Here is a 14,261-nt window from a genome sequence, read left to right on the forward strand (position 1 = left end):
GTTATTTTTGGTGTTTCTTTTCTTTTTAAAAGAAACATTCAAAACAACTACACTTTATTAAACGAAATGAGTTATTAGAAACTTTGGCCCCTGGGCAACACACCGCTATTTAGAGACACAGCTGGTGCGCGCCTTGAATATACGGAGGTGGCTTTTCGACTGAGATGAGCAGATGTAAATACTCTTCCCTCAAACAGTACAGTCTTGAAACATGGACGCTCATCCCCGAGACTTTGCCATAAAGCTGCTTTCCTAGCTCTCAGGGAGGCAGGTATCTGGAACCTCAAAACACTGCTTAGATTATTCTTTCAAATATTTGGGGGGATTAAGGCTTTAAATAGCACACTGCAAACAGAGAGGTAGGGGCCACATCTGTGGGGCTTTGTAACCGCAGAGTAAAGGGGGGTTGCTCAAATCCCAATAACCGGCAGCTCCCATGGGAATTAATGGGGGAATTGTGGATGCTCAGTGCAAGGCAAAATTGACTCCTTTGTGGTGTTTGGGACAGGAGCAAGGCTTTAAAAAAATCCTGTGTCAGAGAGAAAGAGAGGAGCTAGACATCAAATTTTCCTTACAGTAGAGCAGAGATACCAAAATTGCTTGCACTTCTGTGAACTTGCCTCTGCTTTTAAATAAACTTGGGATCTGGACCTGGGACCTTTTTGGTGGTATCCCCCTGCCCTTTAAATCCAGTCCTTTGGAAATGATTTGTGGTCCAGTTGATACTAACTTTTGAAAGAACTGTCTTATTCATTTATGACCATCATTTGGTCGATGTGCTAGTTCTTGAATTGTATATATGTTTCTGCTCATCAATTTGAGGTTTGGAGAGGGATGTTATATTTTATAGTCTTTCAAAAAAAATCTTATTTAATTGTTGGGGAGGGTATATCTGGAAAGCTGGGTTTAAAATTGTTTTAATGAACAATTTCATATAATCAAATAAAGGAGTAACTACTGTATATACTCATGTATAAGTCTAGAAATTTCGGTTAAAAATTGACCCCAAAAAAATGAGTCGACTTATCCACGGGTCAGTGTAAGTGCTGTATTTTAATGCATATATATATATATATATATATATATAGAGAGAGAGAGAGAGAGAGAGAGAGAGAGAAAGACAAGCGTTTAATCTGCCCTGGAAGCACTGACCCCATCTGCTTTCTCAGCCACCCAGCCTTTAGTTTGTGCACAAATAGTTATGTCTGCTGGCATTTTGTAAGTTCTTTGGCATTATTTTCCTTTACTTCATCCTTTACATCCTTCATTATGTGTGCCTACATTTTACCCTCGACTTATCCATGGGTCATATCGAAATCCAGAGTGTTGGCCCCAAAACTTGCCCTCGACTTATATATGAGGTCAACTTATAGTCGAGTATGTACAGTAACAGAGTCGCAGCATCCCCTCCAGATTGGAGCTGTCATGTTTGGGATTTGCAAAGCCTGGCAAAGCGACAGAGTGAAAAAATCTAAGAAAATAAATCCAGGGACACCCTTCATACACTGTCATGATGTTCCACCAGAAGGAGACTTCTTAAAATAAACCATATCTCCATCAGCAAGGCTCATAAACAAAAAAATTGATAATGTCATGCAGCAGACAGTTTGTAAGTAATAAAAGCCATTTTATAAATAAAGACAGAATCAGGTTGGAGAGGTCATTTTGGGATGTTGATATAAAAACCAAATAAGCACAAAGTACTCCCCCACCTTCCCCCCCCCCCTTCTTCTTCTTTGTTTCAGTTGATGGGAAACCTTTTACTTTTTATTCCTGCAATGAACATATCCTGGCAAGGATCAGGGGAAGAACAGTGTGTACTAGGCAATTTTTTTCCCTTTTTTGTTTAAAATGACATACTCCAGAATATCCGCATTTTGAAAGCACAGACTTGGAAGCATCAGACCCATCCTTTTATTTCCATACAACTCCTATAAATACTTTTATATATGCACTTTCTCTGTTTCCCAACTGCAAGAACAATCAATAGCAGCAACATATATAAGGAGGTGCAAAGAAATTTCCCATGACAAGCTTTTCCTTTCCCCCAGAACTCTGGCAAAAGGCAGAAGAAAGAAACAGAAGGCTTCATTTCCAAGGAGTGCCAGTGAAAGGAAGAAGGGGAAAACCATTTGAAAGAATTAATTACTATAAGATCAAGCTTTGAAAGAGTTAATGCCAAGAGAAGGGGGAGAAGCATTGGAGCTGATGCTTAAGCAAGAGAGGCGGTCCTCTCCATTGGGCTCCAGTTGCATCCAAAAACTCCCCCCTTTGCACACACACATACACACACACATACCCACATACACACTCCACTTTCCTTTTCTCCTCCTCCTCTTCCAGGTCCCAAGGGAGGGGAGTGTGGAATCGTGAGATCAAAAATAACCCTCTTATGTCAAAAGCAGGGGGAAGACAGTATAAATACCGAGGAGTTTGCAGCCTGCTTTGGTGCTTCAACAGATTTGGGAAGGAGCTATCCAGAGACAGAAAGAGAGAGAGCCTCTTTGCAAAAGGAAGACAAGAGAGAGCCATCAGAACCACAGTTTCTTCTTTCAGCTCCACACACTGCTGCTGTGTTGTTGGGCTTTGTGTGTGTGTGTCTCTGTGTGTGTGCTGTTGTGTGGCATCTTGCAAGAGATGCTTGGGAGGCTGATTTAGCAGAAGAAACCCCAGCAGACCCTAGCCACACTCCAAGCTTTGGGGCCAGAAAAGACTTTTTCGTTTCTTTTCCCTTCTCTCTGCACACTTGGCCCAACTTGCTGCTAATTCAAGCTAGCAAAATAATAATCATCATCATAATTTCACCCACGCCTTGCTTTCTCCCTCCTCCCTCCTCCATATCAGTTTTAATTTAATCCAGAGAGCCTCTGTGGTTTGCAGATTCCCAGCCTCTTTCTCCCACAGCTGGGAGTTTGCTTCTCCAGCTGGGTCTACTACCAACTCTCTTGACTCTTCTCTCAGCCCAAGCCTTTGGCTCCTTTGCCAGCCTCTATGCTCCTCTTCCTTCAAGGGCAGCCCTTCCCTGGCAGGCTGGCACCTGCTCCTTGCTCTCTCTTCCCTTGGATGCTCTGCTGGATGCTCCTTCCCAATGCCTCCTGGGCACTGTCCATCCCCAACAGTGACTCCCAGGAGGTGGTGCCAGTCTGGATGGCAGCTCCTGTGAGCAGTAGCAGCAGCAGCAGCAGCAGAGAAGGGCAGGTCTCCTTCTCTCTGGCTGCCTTTGGGAGGGTGTTTGTGCTGCATTTGGAGCCAGATGCCAGCTTCTTAGCACCCGGGCTGAAGATCCAGCACATTGGAAGCAATTTGCCCACCACTGAATTTCTTGCTGAGGAAGAGGATGCAAGGCTGCAGAGGAGATGCTTCTACTCAGGGACTGTGAACACCCACCCAGAGTCCTTGGTGGCCGTCAGCTTGTGCCAGGGCATCCATGGCTCCTTCTTGGTGGATGGGGACAAGTATCTCATCCAGCCCCAAGATCATGGGAGTGGAGATCCTCTGCTGCAGGTCCACCAGCTTCAGAGGAGAGGCTGGGCAAAAGGAGCCCCAGAGGACATTCCAGAAGGAGAAGCTCAGGCAGAACCTGACAGCACCAGTGCCAGAACCAAGCGCTTCACTTCGCAGGCTCGCTACGTAGAGACTTTGGTGGTGGCTGACACATCAATGCTCCAGTTCTATGGGGAAGACCTGATGGTAAGATGCTCTTTTGTTACCCCTCCTTCTTCATAGCTGAAAGCTGGTGTGGATGTGCTAGTATCTGCAAGTTGCCTGGAACAGTCCCTGGCACAGGACCTTCTTGGTGTTGTAAATCTCCCGTGACCCAGTAGCATACCATGTGTAAACTCCTGTGCCAGAACAGTCTTCAGTTCCAGCCTTGACAGCCTTTAACTCACTACACAAACAGACTGATTTCTAATCTGTAGCCTCCCATTTGTTGTATAGAGCTAATAATCATTCTGATCCACTTCAAAAGCCTGTTTTAATAATGACTGGGATAATGCCTATTGGAAAACAGTAAAGCCAGGACAGGCAGCCTGCTGACCTCAAGATGTTTGAGACTATCATTTTCTTAGCTCCTGGCCATTGGTTGTGCCGGTTGGGCATACATAATCCTAAAGATTATGGGGGGAGAGAGAAAGAAGGTAGAGTAGAGGTTTCATAGGATAGGAGTGGGAAACACATGTCTCTCCAAACTGTTGAACTGCAGCTTCCATCATCTTTTGCTATTGTAGGGTTGATGGAGTTGGCAGTCCTACAACAATTGGTGGACCAGAGCTGTGGGACAACAGTGACCTCTTTGTATTATTATATGAATCTAATTTCTTAGCAAAGAATGGCACCATGTGTCAAGAGATGCCTGGAGCTGCTTTCCAGGGAATCACTCTCTATTGGAATTCTCCACAAATACTCCGCACTGGATCATACCAGTTATCTCTCGTCATCGTATTCTGCATTTGCCCACCCCAACCTGAAACTTTGCATCATTGAGCATTGGCCAATGGAAGTTGGAGAAAACATGCATTAAATGGTTCTACATGTTACGGGGGAGACCTTGACACCCAGATGCCGTTTTTGGCAGCAGCTCTGAGTCTCCAGTAACAAGTAGTTCCACCCTGTCTGTAAAGATGTAGCTTTTGGAATTGGCTACCATCTCAGCAGACTGGGGGAAAAGAAGAGATGTCTGCATTTTTAACCAAACTCTATAGACATTTTTATTTAGCTTCCTCTTCGTTGTGCCTGGTTAAGTGTCTTAAAGACGCTGCAAGCTGGTTAACTCTTTCAGTAAAAGAATTCTGTTCCATGGAAGGCATAACAGTATTTGCTGTTTGAAAATTCTGATCAAAACTGATCACATGGTGATTATAAACCAGTTTTGCCTGCCTGCCTTATTATTGCAATTTTTGTCTTTTTTGTATACAAAATGGTACTTCTGCTGCCTGATCACTTGTAAAGTTGGAACATTGTTCAGTCCATAAGATGAAGATAATTTTCTGGTCCCAGAGAGCAAATTTTGAGGTTCAGGGGAATAAATTTCTCCTCCTCTTGGGCTGTCTTTATTTTCTCCATGAAGAGCCAGTTAAAGCAGGAGCTCCATATATTTCACGACTGAAATAGTGAAGTAGTGTGAAAGTCTGATTCAAATGCATTACCTCTAGGAGGGAAGTTTCCAAAGTGGAATCTGTCTACAAGGAAAAACCACTTTTCTACTGAACTGCAGTGGAGAAATTAAACAGCAGTTATATTAAGGACATAATGTTAAAGGGGGAATGAAAACAGATGTGCATAGTTCATTCCAGTGGCTTCTGCCAGTAAATGAATGTTTTGTGGGGGGGGGGGTGTGTTCATATTCAGTTAACAGTGTTTTAGGATTGCATTTTGTATGGGAAATTAATTGAAATGGGGGCATTGACACAATATGGGGAAGTACCTTTTTAATATATATAGTTGGTGAGACTGTAGAAATGCTAAATACAAACATCTGTTACACTAACATGTATGAAAGATTTCCATGATGTGGTCTAGTCAAATAGAACCAAAGGCAGATAGAATGGCTGAGCAAAGAAACCTTGACTCTAAGGGCTGGAGAGAGTAAAAACGTTTTTGAAATACAGAGCTGAAAATAGTTGGAGACTTTTCTTCCCACACATGCATACATACATGCCTGCACACACATCTTTTGCCTCGCTATTTCTCCTGATCAAACAAATCCTGCAGGTTTTTAAAATCAGTCCAAATAACCTCCCAAGGATGAAATTGGGACGAATCACTGAATCCTGTTTTTGAAATGATTTCAACTGGGGGGGGGGGGGCAGGTGCAGGGAGAATATTATATACTATGCCTACTAAAGCTCAGTCAGTCTCATCCATCTTCTTGTTTTGGAATGGATCTGCTTCAAACATTTGGCTGAATCCTTTAATCTTTATCCTTACAAAAGGAGTATAAGCATACATATTTTGATAATTTGCCCTGATACCATTGCCTCTTCCTTTTCTCCATTCCCTCTCTGCTGTGTCCTCCGCTTTCCAAAATGTTAGTTGCTGTTGTTATGCTACTTCGTAAAGTGCCATGAATATTGGATGGCACTGTGAATTATCTGGGCAGATAATTCACTAGGCTGAACTCTGGCTCAGCTTATAGGCTCCTTACTAGAATGTCAAACTTTTATAGCCTCCTTATATCCAGACACCATGTGGATCTGGGAAACTTGCCTACAACACTGGAATGTCTAAGCAGGGCAAAACATGAATCATAAATTTGTACAGTGGCTGAGAAGCGTAATGCACTTCCAAAAAAGAGGAACACTCTAAATTCAAAAGTTCTTTGCTTCTAAAAGTATTTCCTCAGTTTAACTATAAATTAAATTTATGCACTGACCTTCCTCTATAGTGGAACTCCAGGTGACATACATTGGGTTCCCAGGCATTCTCCCATTGAATAAATCTTGACTTTCCTTTGTAAAATCATTATTTAATCCATTTCATAAACTTTCAGAGCATGTCTTCAGAACAGTTACATTTGTACTTGTGAAGAGGTTTAAACAGTTTCATGTCAACATTTTTGGAAAAGCACCATACAGATATCCAAAATGTATCTGAGTCCAACGTATGGATAAATTCAGGTATGGTTGTGAAATGGGAGCATATACATTTAGAAGTCACTGTGGTTTTGCACAACTAAGCATGCAGGATTTAATTTTTTGCCATATAATCTGCTTTTATAATAGTAATAGTAGAGCATTCACCACCCAGGTAAAGATCTCAGTTGTCAAAGTATGTCCCTCTGGAGAGTCCCTCCTCATGGTAAAAGTACAGTATAAACTTGCCCACCCCATAATTCAGACTAGGAACTGTCCATTATTGTTTGTTGTTTGTTGCTATTGTTAGCTGCCCTCAAGTCAGCCTCAACTCATGGCAATCCTGTGTATAACACATCTCCAAGTCCCTCTATCCTCCACTGCTCTGCTTAGATCTTGTAGATTCAGACCCATGACATCCCTGATTGTGTATATGTATCTGACATGGTCTTCTTCTCTTTCTGTAGCCTTCGACTTTACCTAGCATTATTCTCTTTTCTAATTCATGCCTGCTCATGATCATGTGGCCAAAGTATGACAGCCTCAATTTGATCATCTTGGCTACATGGGAAATTTCTGGCTTGATCTGTTCAAGGACCCATTTGTTTGTCTTTTTGGCTATTCACGACATTCTCAGCACTCTTCTCTAGCACATTGTCTCAAATGAGTCGATCTTCCTTTTATCTACTTTCTTCTGTATCCAGCTCTCACATCTGCACATAGTGATGGGGAATGCAATGGATTGGATGATTCTAACTTTAGTGTCAAGTTGTTTATCTTTACTCTTTAATATCTTGTCTAGTTCTTTCATCATTGCTCTTCCCATTCTTAGCCTTCTTCTAATTTCTTGGATGCAGTCTCTGTTCTGATCAATGTTTGATCCAAGGTACAGGAAATCTGTAACTATTTTGATTTCTGCATTGTCTGTACACTTGGAAAATTGATCTGCTTCAATTTTGTATTCTGTTTTGATCCCATCTGACTCTGAAGTCTGGGAATGATGTCACATGTAGCCTTGGAGATTTGCAACTGGTGGACTCATACAGCACACATACCTGGTCCATCAATCCCTATAGAATCAACATATTCTATCATAATTTTGCCATTCAGCCAATTGTCTTCCCACAGCACTAAGCAGCTGAGCTCTACCATCATGGTCTGGCACTGTATCTCTGTAGCTATCTGCCAAATAGTTCATGGTTACAGGTAGAGAGCATGGGGAGGAAATGTAATTTTGACTGCTGCAGTTCCCCAGGCTCTTAGGATGAAAACTACTCAGGCTGGCTGGGGGACTCTAGGAGTTAACCCCCCAAAATATTTTTCCCTACATTCATGGTTACCAAAGGCCTTCTATACTTACCTCTTTAAGTTGTGTGCCACTGTCCAGGCTAGTGATGCACATAATGCCTGTCTCTCTGTGGGGGGAAAGAGACTTATGCAAGTATTGATTGCCTTATAACTGCAGCCCCATTTCTCTAACTGTATCATTGTAACCCCATTCATGAACATGACACATCTTGGAAGTAGGATTGCCTTCTTTTCTGAGAAAGGTGGCAGGGGTTAGCAGTTATATCACAATTAAAATCCCAGCAAGGGTAGCTTTTCCTGGCATGAAAATGCAGAGGTAAAGGAAACGCCAGCTGCTGAATTTTCACCTGCCATGTGCAGCTCCAAAGAGAATGAAAGTTGCAAGGAACCAGAGCACCATGTATCTCTGCTAACAGAAAACGCTAAGAGAATTGCCATCCTTACACCATGCTGTGGGTTTGTACTCCTCCTCAGTCCCGGAAAATTGGTTCCATACAACAATTTTCTCTGACAGTATATTTGCACAGGAGCTTCTTTTAGACTCCCTGTGATTTGCGCAAAAGGAAGCATATCATGAAAGCAGGAGAAAAGATCATTTTTAAAGTGAATTGTCATTCCAGCCCAAATGGTAACTAATCTTGGAGCACAGTTGGCCCTCTACATTTGTGGCTTCACTCCTAACCCCAGTGAATGTGGAGAGAACACCGTACTCATTTAGCAAATGGTTAAAACTAAAAAGAAGAAGAAATAAATGAGACCTGATATCCAAGCTGGTTGATTCTTGGTGCAGGGTCATTTTGCACCTGCTCAGTGTTATTTTTGCTCTGTCTTCTGTCCCATTATAATATTATTACAGAAGCAGGAAAGATGCAAACTGACCAAAGACTGTGGACCTGAATCTTTTCTTTAGTCCCCATTACAACAATGACATTTACCTAAGTGTTGACTCACCATTCAGTACCTGATTCAATAGGTCTACTCTAGTTGGAACTAGGTAACAGGGTTCAGGTCTTCTTGTGCTGCTGAGAGATTGTGACTGGTGCAAGATCATGGAGTGAGACCGATGGCTAAACCGGACCTGGTCTTTGACTGATGCAGTAACCCTTTTACCACATTGCCTCTTAGTAGTCACAAACTCCCCACAAATTAATCCTGGACACTGTCATTTCAGAGAACTGGGCATTTTCCATTGGATAGCCATCGCCTGTCTCTCCAAAAAGTGTATTTACCCAGGCTTCCATTAATAATTGCTACCTTTGGTTAAACATGTTTACATCCTTACTGTCCTTCCCACATTTGTCAGTTGAAGAACTGGCAACGATATGGAAGATAAGTCAAACAACACATTTTGTATATATATACACCTACCCTCCATTTCCACAGCTAAAGCAGAAGTGCTGCTTGAGGAAGGAAAATCTGTTTGCGCTGGTTTAGTCTAACTTAAAAGGTGGGCATGTAAGAGAAACATTGAGTCAGAAAAGTCTATGTTTACTCAGGTTTGTGTACAGTCTGTAGAGCTCCATTTTTATTTACTAAACATTCAAATGTCAGGAGGAGCATTGTTTGTGCATCATTTCCTGACATGAATCACATCACAGGAAGACCCACAAAAGAAACATAGGGCCTGAACAGACAGGCCAAACTAAAGCTGCTTCGGGTCACTTTGGAGGTATGCTGTTTAAATGACACACACATATCTTAAGAGGCCAGATGCCGCACCAAAGCTGCACTCCAGTCCTTAGGAATGAAGCATGGGTTTGGCGTGGCATCCGGCCTCTTAGGGCACATGCATAATTTAAACAGCATACCTCCAAAGTGACCCAAAGCAGCTTTATTTTACCCTGTCTGTTCAGGCCCATAGAATCATAGAATCATAGATCCAGTTGAAAATATTTGGTTATTGGGTGGGTTATTGTTGTGTTTTCCTTTGCTTTTCCCACACATGACCATTTTGGTCATGAAAAGGGGTAACCACAAGATGCCTTTCCCCTCAGTGTTGTTGCAACGATGGTCATTTTTTCAAGATCATTTTTAACTTATGCTGATTTTTTAAAAAGGCCCTCATCATCAGTGAATGATTCCCTTTGAAATGGCTGTGTAAATAATTCCATAAGGTGAGAGGCATATTCATAAAATCTCAGAAATGCTCCTCATGCAACAGCCCACACCTGTACATGTTTATTCCAAAATATGCCTATTTACTTCAATTGACTTACTTCTAAGTAAACTGGTTTAGAAGTGAAGCCAATGTGAAGTCTCCCATGATCAGTATTACAAAATCATCATCATCATCATCATCATCATCATCATCATCATCATCATCATCTTTGTCCCTCTTCCAATTCTGCTTAGTTCGTAATGCTGCTAAATCACAGTCATTTTTCTCCCATCCCACATCTGGTCTTTTGAGTCAAGTACAGTAAGACTGTTGTCAGGAATTCCCCCAAGAAACTGAAGAAAAGCCTTGGCATGCTACTTTTCAAAAGCAAAAACTCACTTCCACGTGTGTATCACAAGAATGAGGAAGCATGGAGAAGTTTGCACCAATGGTACCGATTAGATACCAGATCTCATTTATTTCTTCTTCTTCTTCTTCTTCTTCTTCTTCTTCTTCTTCTTCTTCTTCTTAGTTTTAATGATTTGCTAAATAAGTAGTAACTTGCCAAATGCCAAGATTAGTTGCCACTTGAATGAGCACTCGCTTTAAAAGTTTTGCATTTCTATGACTATTCATATAGTCTGATTATAAAGGTCCTACCTGGGCACTAGTTGACTCCATTCATCTGAGAAAGTAGACCCAGACTACAAAAGCTTATGTTACACTTTCTGTTACACTTTCTTTCCAACAGTTGATCTCAAAGGTGCTGTAAGATCCTTTTGCATATGGATACTTCAGAAAGATAGCTAAACTCTAAATTGTATGCGTGGGTTGATTTCATTAAACTTTATAAATGTACTAGGGAATATTAAACCGAGCCTGCTTCAAACACAGAAGGTAAAATTCCCCCCATCCCAAACCAATGTATTCTCTGCCTTACTCCAAAAAACAGACTCTGCTAGAACACTGTTGAACCATGTAAGATAAGTCATTAAAAAGCCAAGAAAACCCTATGATAGGTTCACCTTAGGATTGCCATAAGTTGGAAACAACTTGAAGGCACACAACAACACCAAAATTAAGTATGAAGTATCGACTGTAGTTGCTCATCTCCTTGGACACAGGATAATGGAACATTTTTAGCCAACTTCTAGCCAGAAAGTGGATAAAGGCAGAATAAAAGGTGAGCCCTGACACCACATCAGCTGTGAGAGAAGGTGGAAGCTAACTGGGGTACATACCGGCCCTTTGTGGCATCATGGTGACGTGCTAGCATTGCCTCGGGGCGGCGCTTCCACACGCCTCTCAACCCTAGCATATGATGGGGGCGTCAAAATGGTGGCGCCCTGTACACATGGACGCCGCCATTGTTACATAAGCACCATGCGGCACTTGTGTAACGAGTGCTCCACTGGCGCACTGTGGCGCACTTGTTATGCTGCCACCATGGCATAGAAAGAAATAACTTTTTGCAGGTTCTTTTTCTGCCGGCGGGAAGACGCACGGTTTGGCAGTTGCGGCTTCCCACCGGTGGAAAAACCGCCGCTGCCAGCCCGGATCTTCAAAGAGGTATGTACCAGGCCTTAGTAAATATATCCCCTGGAGAGTCTTTGCAAGTTGCAGCAACAAATCAATGAAGCCTTGGAAATTGGAACAAGGTGATGCTTTCTTCTCTGAGGAGGAGCTTTGCACAGAGCCCTTACCTCTTGCCTGGAGGTGATCACACAAAACTGGAGAATCCACACCCCTGTCTCCTGCTTGCGCTTGACCTACAAAAATAGAAAACTCAGGGCCAGGACATGAGATCTGGCAACCCTGGTTTCAGCATAAAGAGATATAAAAGGAATCCTGTAGCATCCTTGAGCCTTAACAGAAACAATTTCGAGCGTAAGCTTTTGTGGACTCCAACACACTTCATCAGTGGAGGCCATGAAAGCTTATGCTAGAAATTTCTTTGTCACCATTAGTCTCAAGGGTTCTACAGGATTTTTTTGTTAAACAAAATTATTTCTAGTCATAGTTCAACTTTTTGTGCGCGCACACACACACACGCACCACCGACACAAGATTCTTCTCAACCTCCTCCCCTACATTCCATGTAATGTTTAACAGCTGCCACAATCCGCCTCTGGAGTAGCTGCTGGCAAAGCAGCTCTTGATTATGAAGCTCTCCGGTATGAAAAACGCGAACTTTGTTATTCTGAAGGCAATGGCTAAGGAGGCATTCTGAGCAAGTTCCAAGCACCGGGGAAATGCAGTCTGTTGTGATATCATTCCCTATTCCCTGTCAGATTTCTTTGAATGCTAACTTTCAGATTGTCCATGCCTAGGTTACATTTCTCTGTAACCTGCCCGATCTCAATGTTGGGATAGCCATCAAATTCCTGTTATTCTATGAGAAGTCATCACATACTCACCGGGGCTGACATTTTGCTGCGTTAGCCAGAGAAGATCATTCCCATTATATGTACAGAAGCAATCCAATCTTATGTTAATACTCATAGTTGGCTGGCATTTTTCTATTGCACCGGGTGGCAGCAGGCTACCTTAAAGGCTAGATGCCAGTGTAGCCATGGAAATGCAAGGGAAGCCACATAGCACTGTCTTCTAACATCTTGGTGAAGCTCTCCATGCCCTAAAAAGGGGAAATAATGTGACCTGCCAGATGTTGATGGATTCCAACTTCCAGCATTCTTTACTATGGGTTATGCTGGCTAGGATTGCTAGGGGTGCAGTCCAACAACATCAGGAGGGCCTTGTGACTGTGACCCCCTACCTTAGTATTTGTTGCCAGAGGCAGTTAACCTAGTCCACCTATTGGGAGAGAAGATCTCTACCTAAATAATTCCAACAGAATAAGGGAGGGAGAGAATTGCAAGCTTTTATTAAATGGATACTTCTGGTGCAGTTAACTGGTTTTGAAAATGAAGTGTAATTTCCTTTTTTGAGGTGGTAGATATGCTGGTTGAGGTTATAATACATTCAGGTTAAATGGGGCTGATGTTAAAAGAAGTATGGCCATGGGGCCATATGTAGACCCCAAGGCCACTCTCCCCACCTTCTGCATTCTTAAGTGCAATTCCAGTTATAACAACTATCCTGTCAACTATAGCATATTTCCAAATCCACACCAAAGAAAAGCTGATCTCCCTCTACACACTTAAATGCAGACACAACCTCACCCCCTACAAATGTCCAACTTGGTAAGGATAGCCCTGATTAATCCTCTGCCATCCATTTTTATTAATGCTCCAGCTTCACTTTCCTTCTTCCACTTTCCCCTTTGTCATCAGCTTACTTGAACTGATACCACTGAGAGAAAAAAGTTTGCTCTCATTTAACTCAGTGGCAGGAGAGGAGAAGAGGGAGCAAAATGCTGTCCATCTCTGTTTACAGGCAAAAGCAAACTGCTGCAGACTTCTGGTCTCACTGATAGCTTTTGCATCTTGACAGCACTCTGATGTTGCTTGGACATATGTGTTGCAGTTTTCATCAGTATGAAACCACTGCCGCACTACTCTCTTGAAATGCACAGATAAATAGTGCTCCTTCCCCTCTGCTCAGGTGAGTGCAATAACAGTCCAGTCGTATCACCTTACTCTTGTTCCTGGTTCAGGATTAAGACAGATTTTTCCGCTACTGGTATGAAAAAGGTAAGAGTGTTGACTACAAAGGTATAGTCTTTTCTGCAGGTATCCACTTGGGTATCACCAGGAATCTTTTCTTATGCCACACTTGCAATTAGATGGCACCCAGCCTGTGAATTATTGGTCCACTAGTATCCTGCTTGTGGCAGGACATATCATCTAGCCAAAGGATTCCTAACCGATTGGTCAGAAAACTCAAAACAGAATTCACAAGTGACTTACTGAAAGCAGCTTTTGTGGGTGATTCACCAGGATGTTGCAAAAGCAACACAGAAGACAAATAAGTTTACAGGCCAAATTTGGGTCAAGCAGGATGATGGGCAGGTGCATTCCCATTTTTTAAGACCTTTGTGATTAAAGTTTAAAATACAAACATCTACCATAGGTTTCTTAATACCTAGGAGACCAGCTTCCTTAACTATAGAACTGAAATGAGGTAACAGTAGGGTAAGCTATTTCAGATGTGCAAAAGATTTTTCTATTTCTGTTCCAAGATCTGAAATAGTGATAGCAGCTGTTAAAATAGCACTGAATGATCAGATCTGATGAAATTTTGAGCAGTCAATGAACATCCATTATTGTGAAAATACACTTGGAATACATATTCCTGGAATAAATATTCCTGGATTCCCTTGT

General features: G+C 42.2%; 1 protein-coding gene across 1 annotated transcript in view; it reads left to right on the top strand.

Annotated features, from left to right (window-relative positions):
* The first annotated feature begins 2,460 nt into the window (after window positions 1–2,460).
* Window positions 2,461–14,261, top strand: part of ADAMTS8 (ADAM metallopeptidase with thrombospondin type 1 motif 8) — a 35,214-nt gene continuing 23,413 nt past the window's right edge. The window contains exon 1 of the mRNA XM_042471115.1: window positions 2,461–3,690. Coding sequence (XP_042327049.1) covers window positions 2,992–3,690 — 699 coding nt within the window. The 5' untranslated portion in view covers window positions 2,461–2,991. The remainder of the gene's footprint in view (window positions 3,691–14,261) is intronic.

The sequence above is a fragment of the Sceloporus undulatus genome, chromosome 6 (genome assembly GCF_019175285.1).
Source record: "Sceloporus undulatus isolate JIND9_A2432 ecotype Alabama chromosome 6, SceUnd_v1.1, whole genome shotgun sequence".
Taxonomy (NCBI): domain Eukaryota; kingdom Metazoa; phylum Chordata; class Lepidosauria; order Squamata; family Phrynosomatidae; genus Sceloporus; species Sceloporus undulatus.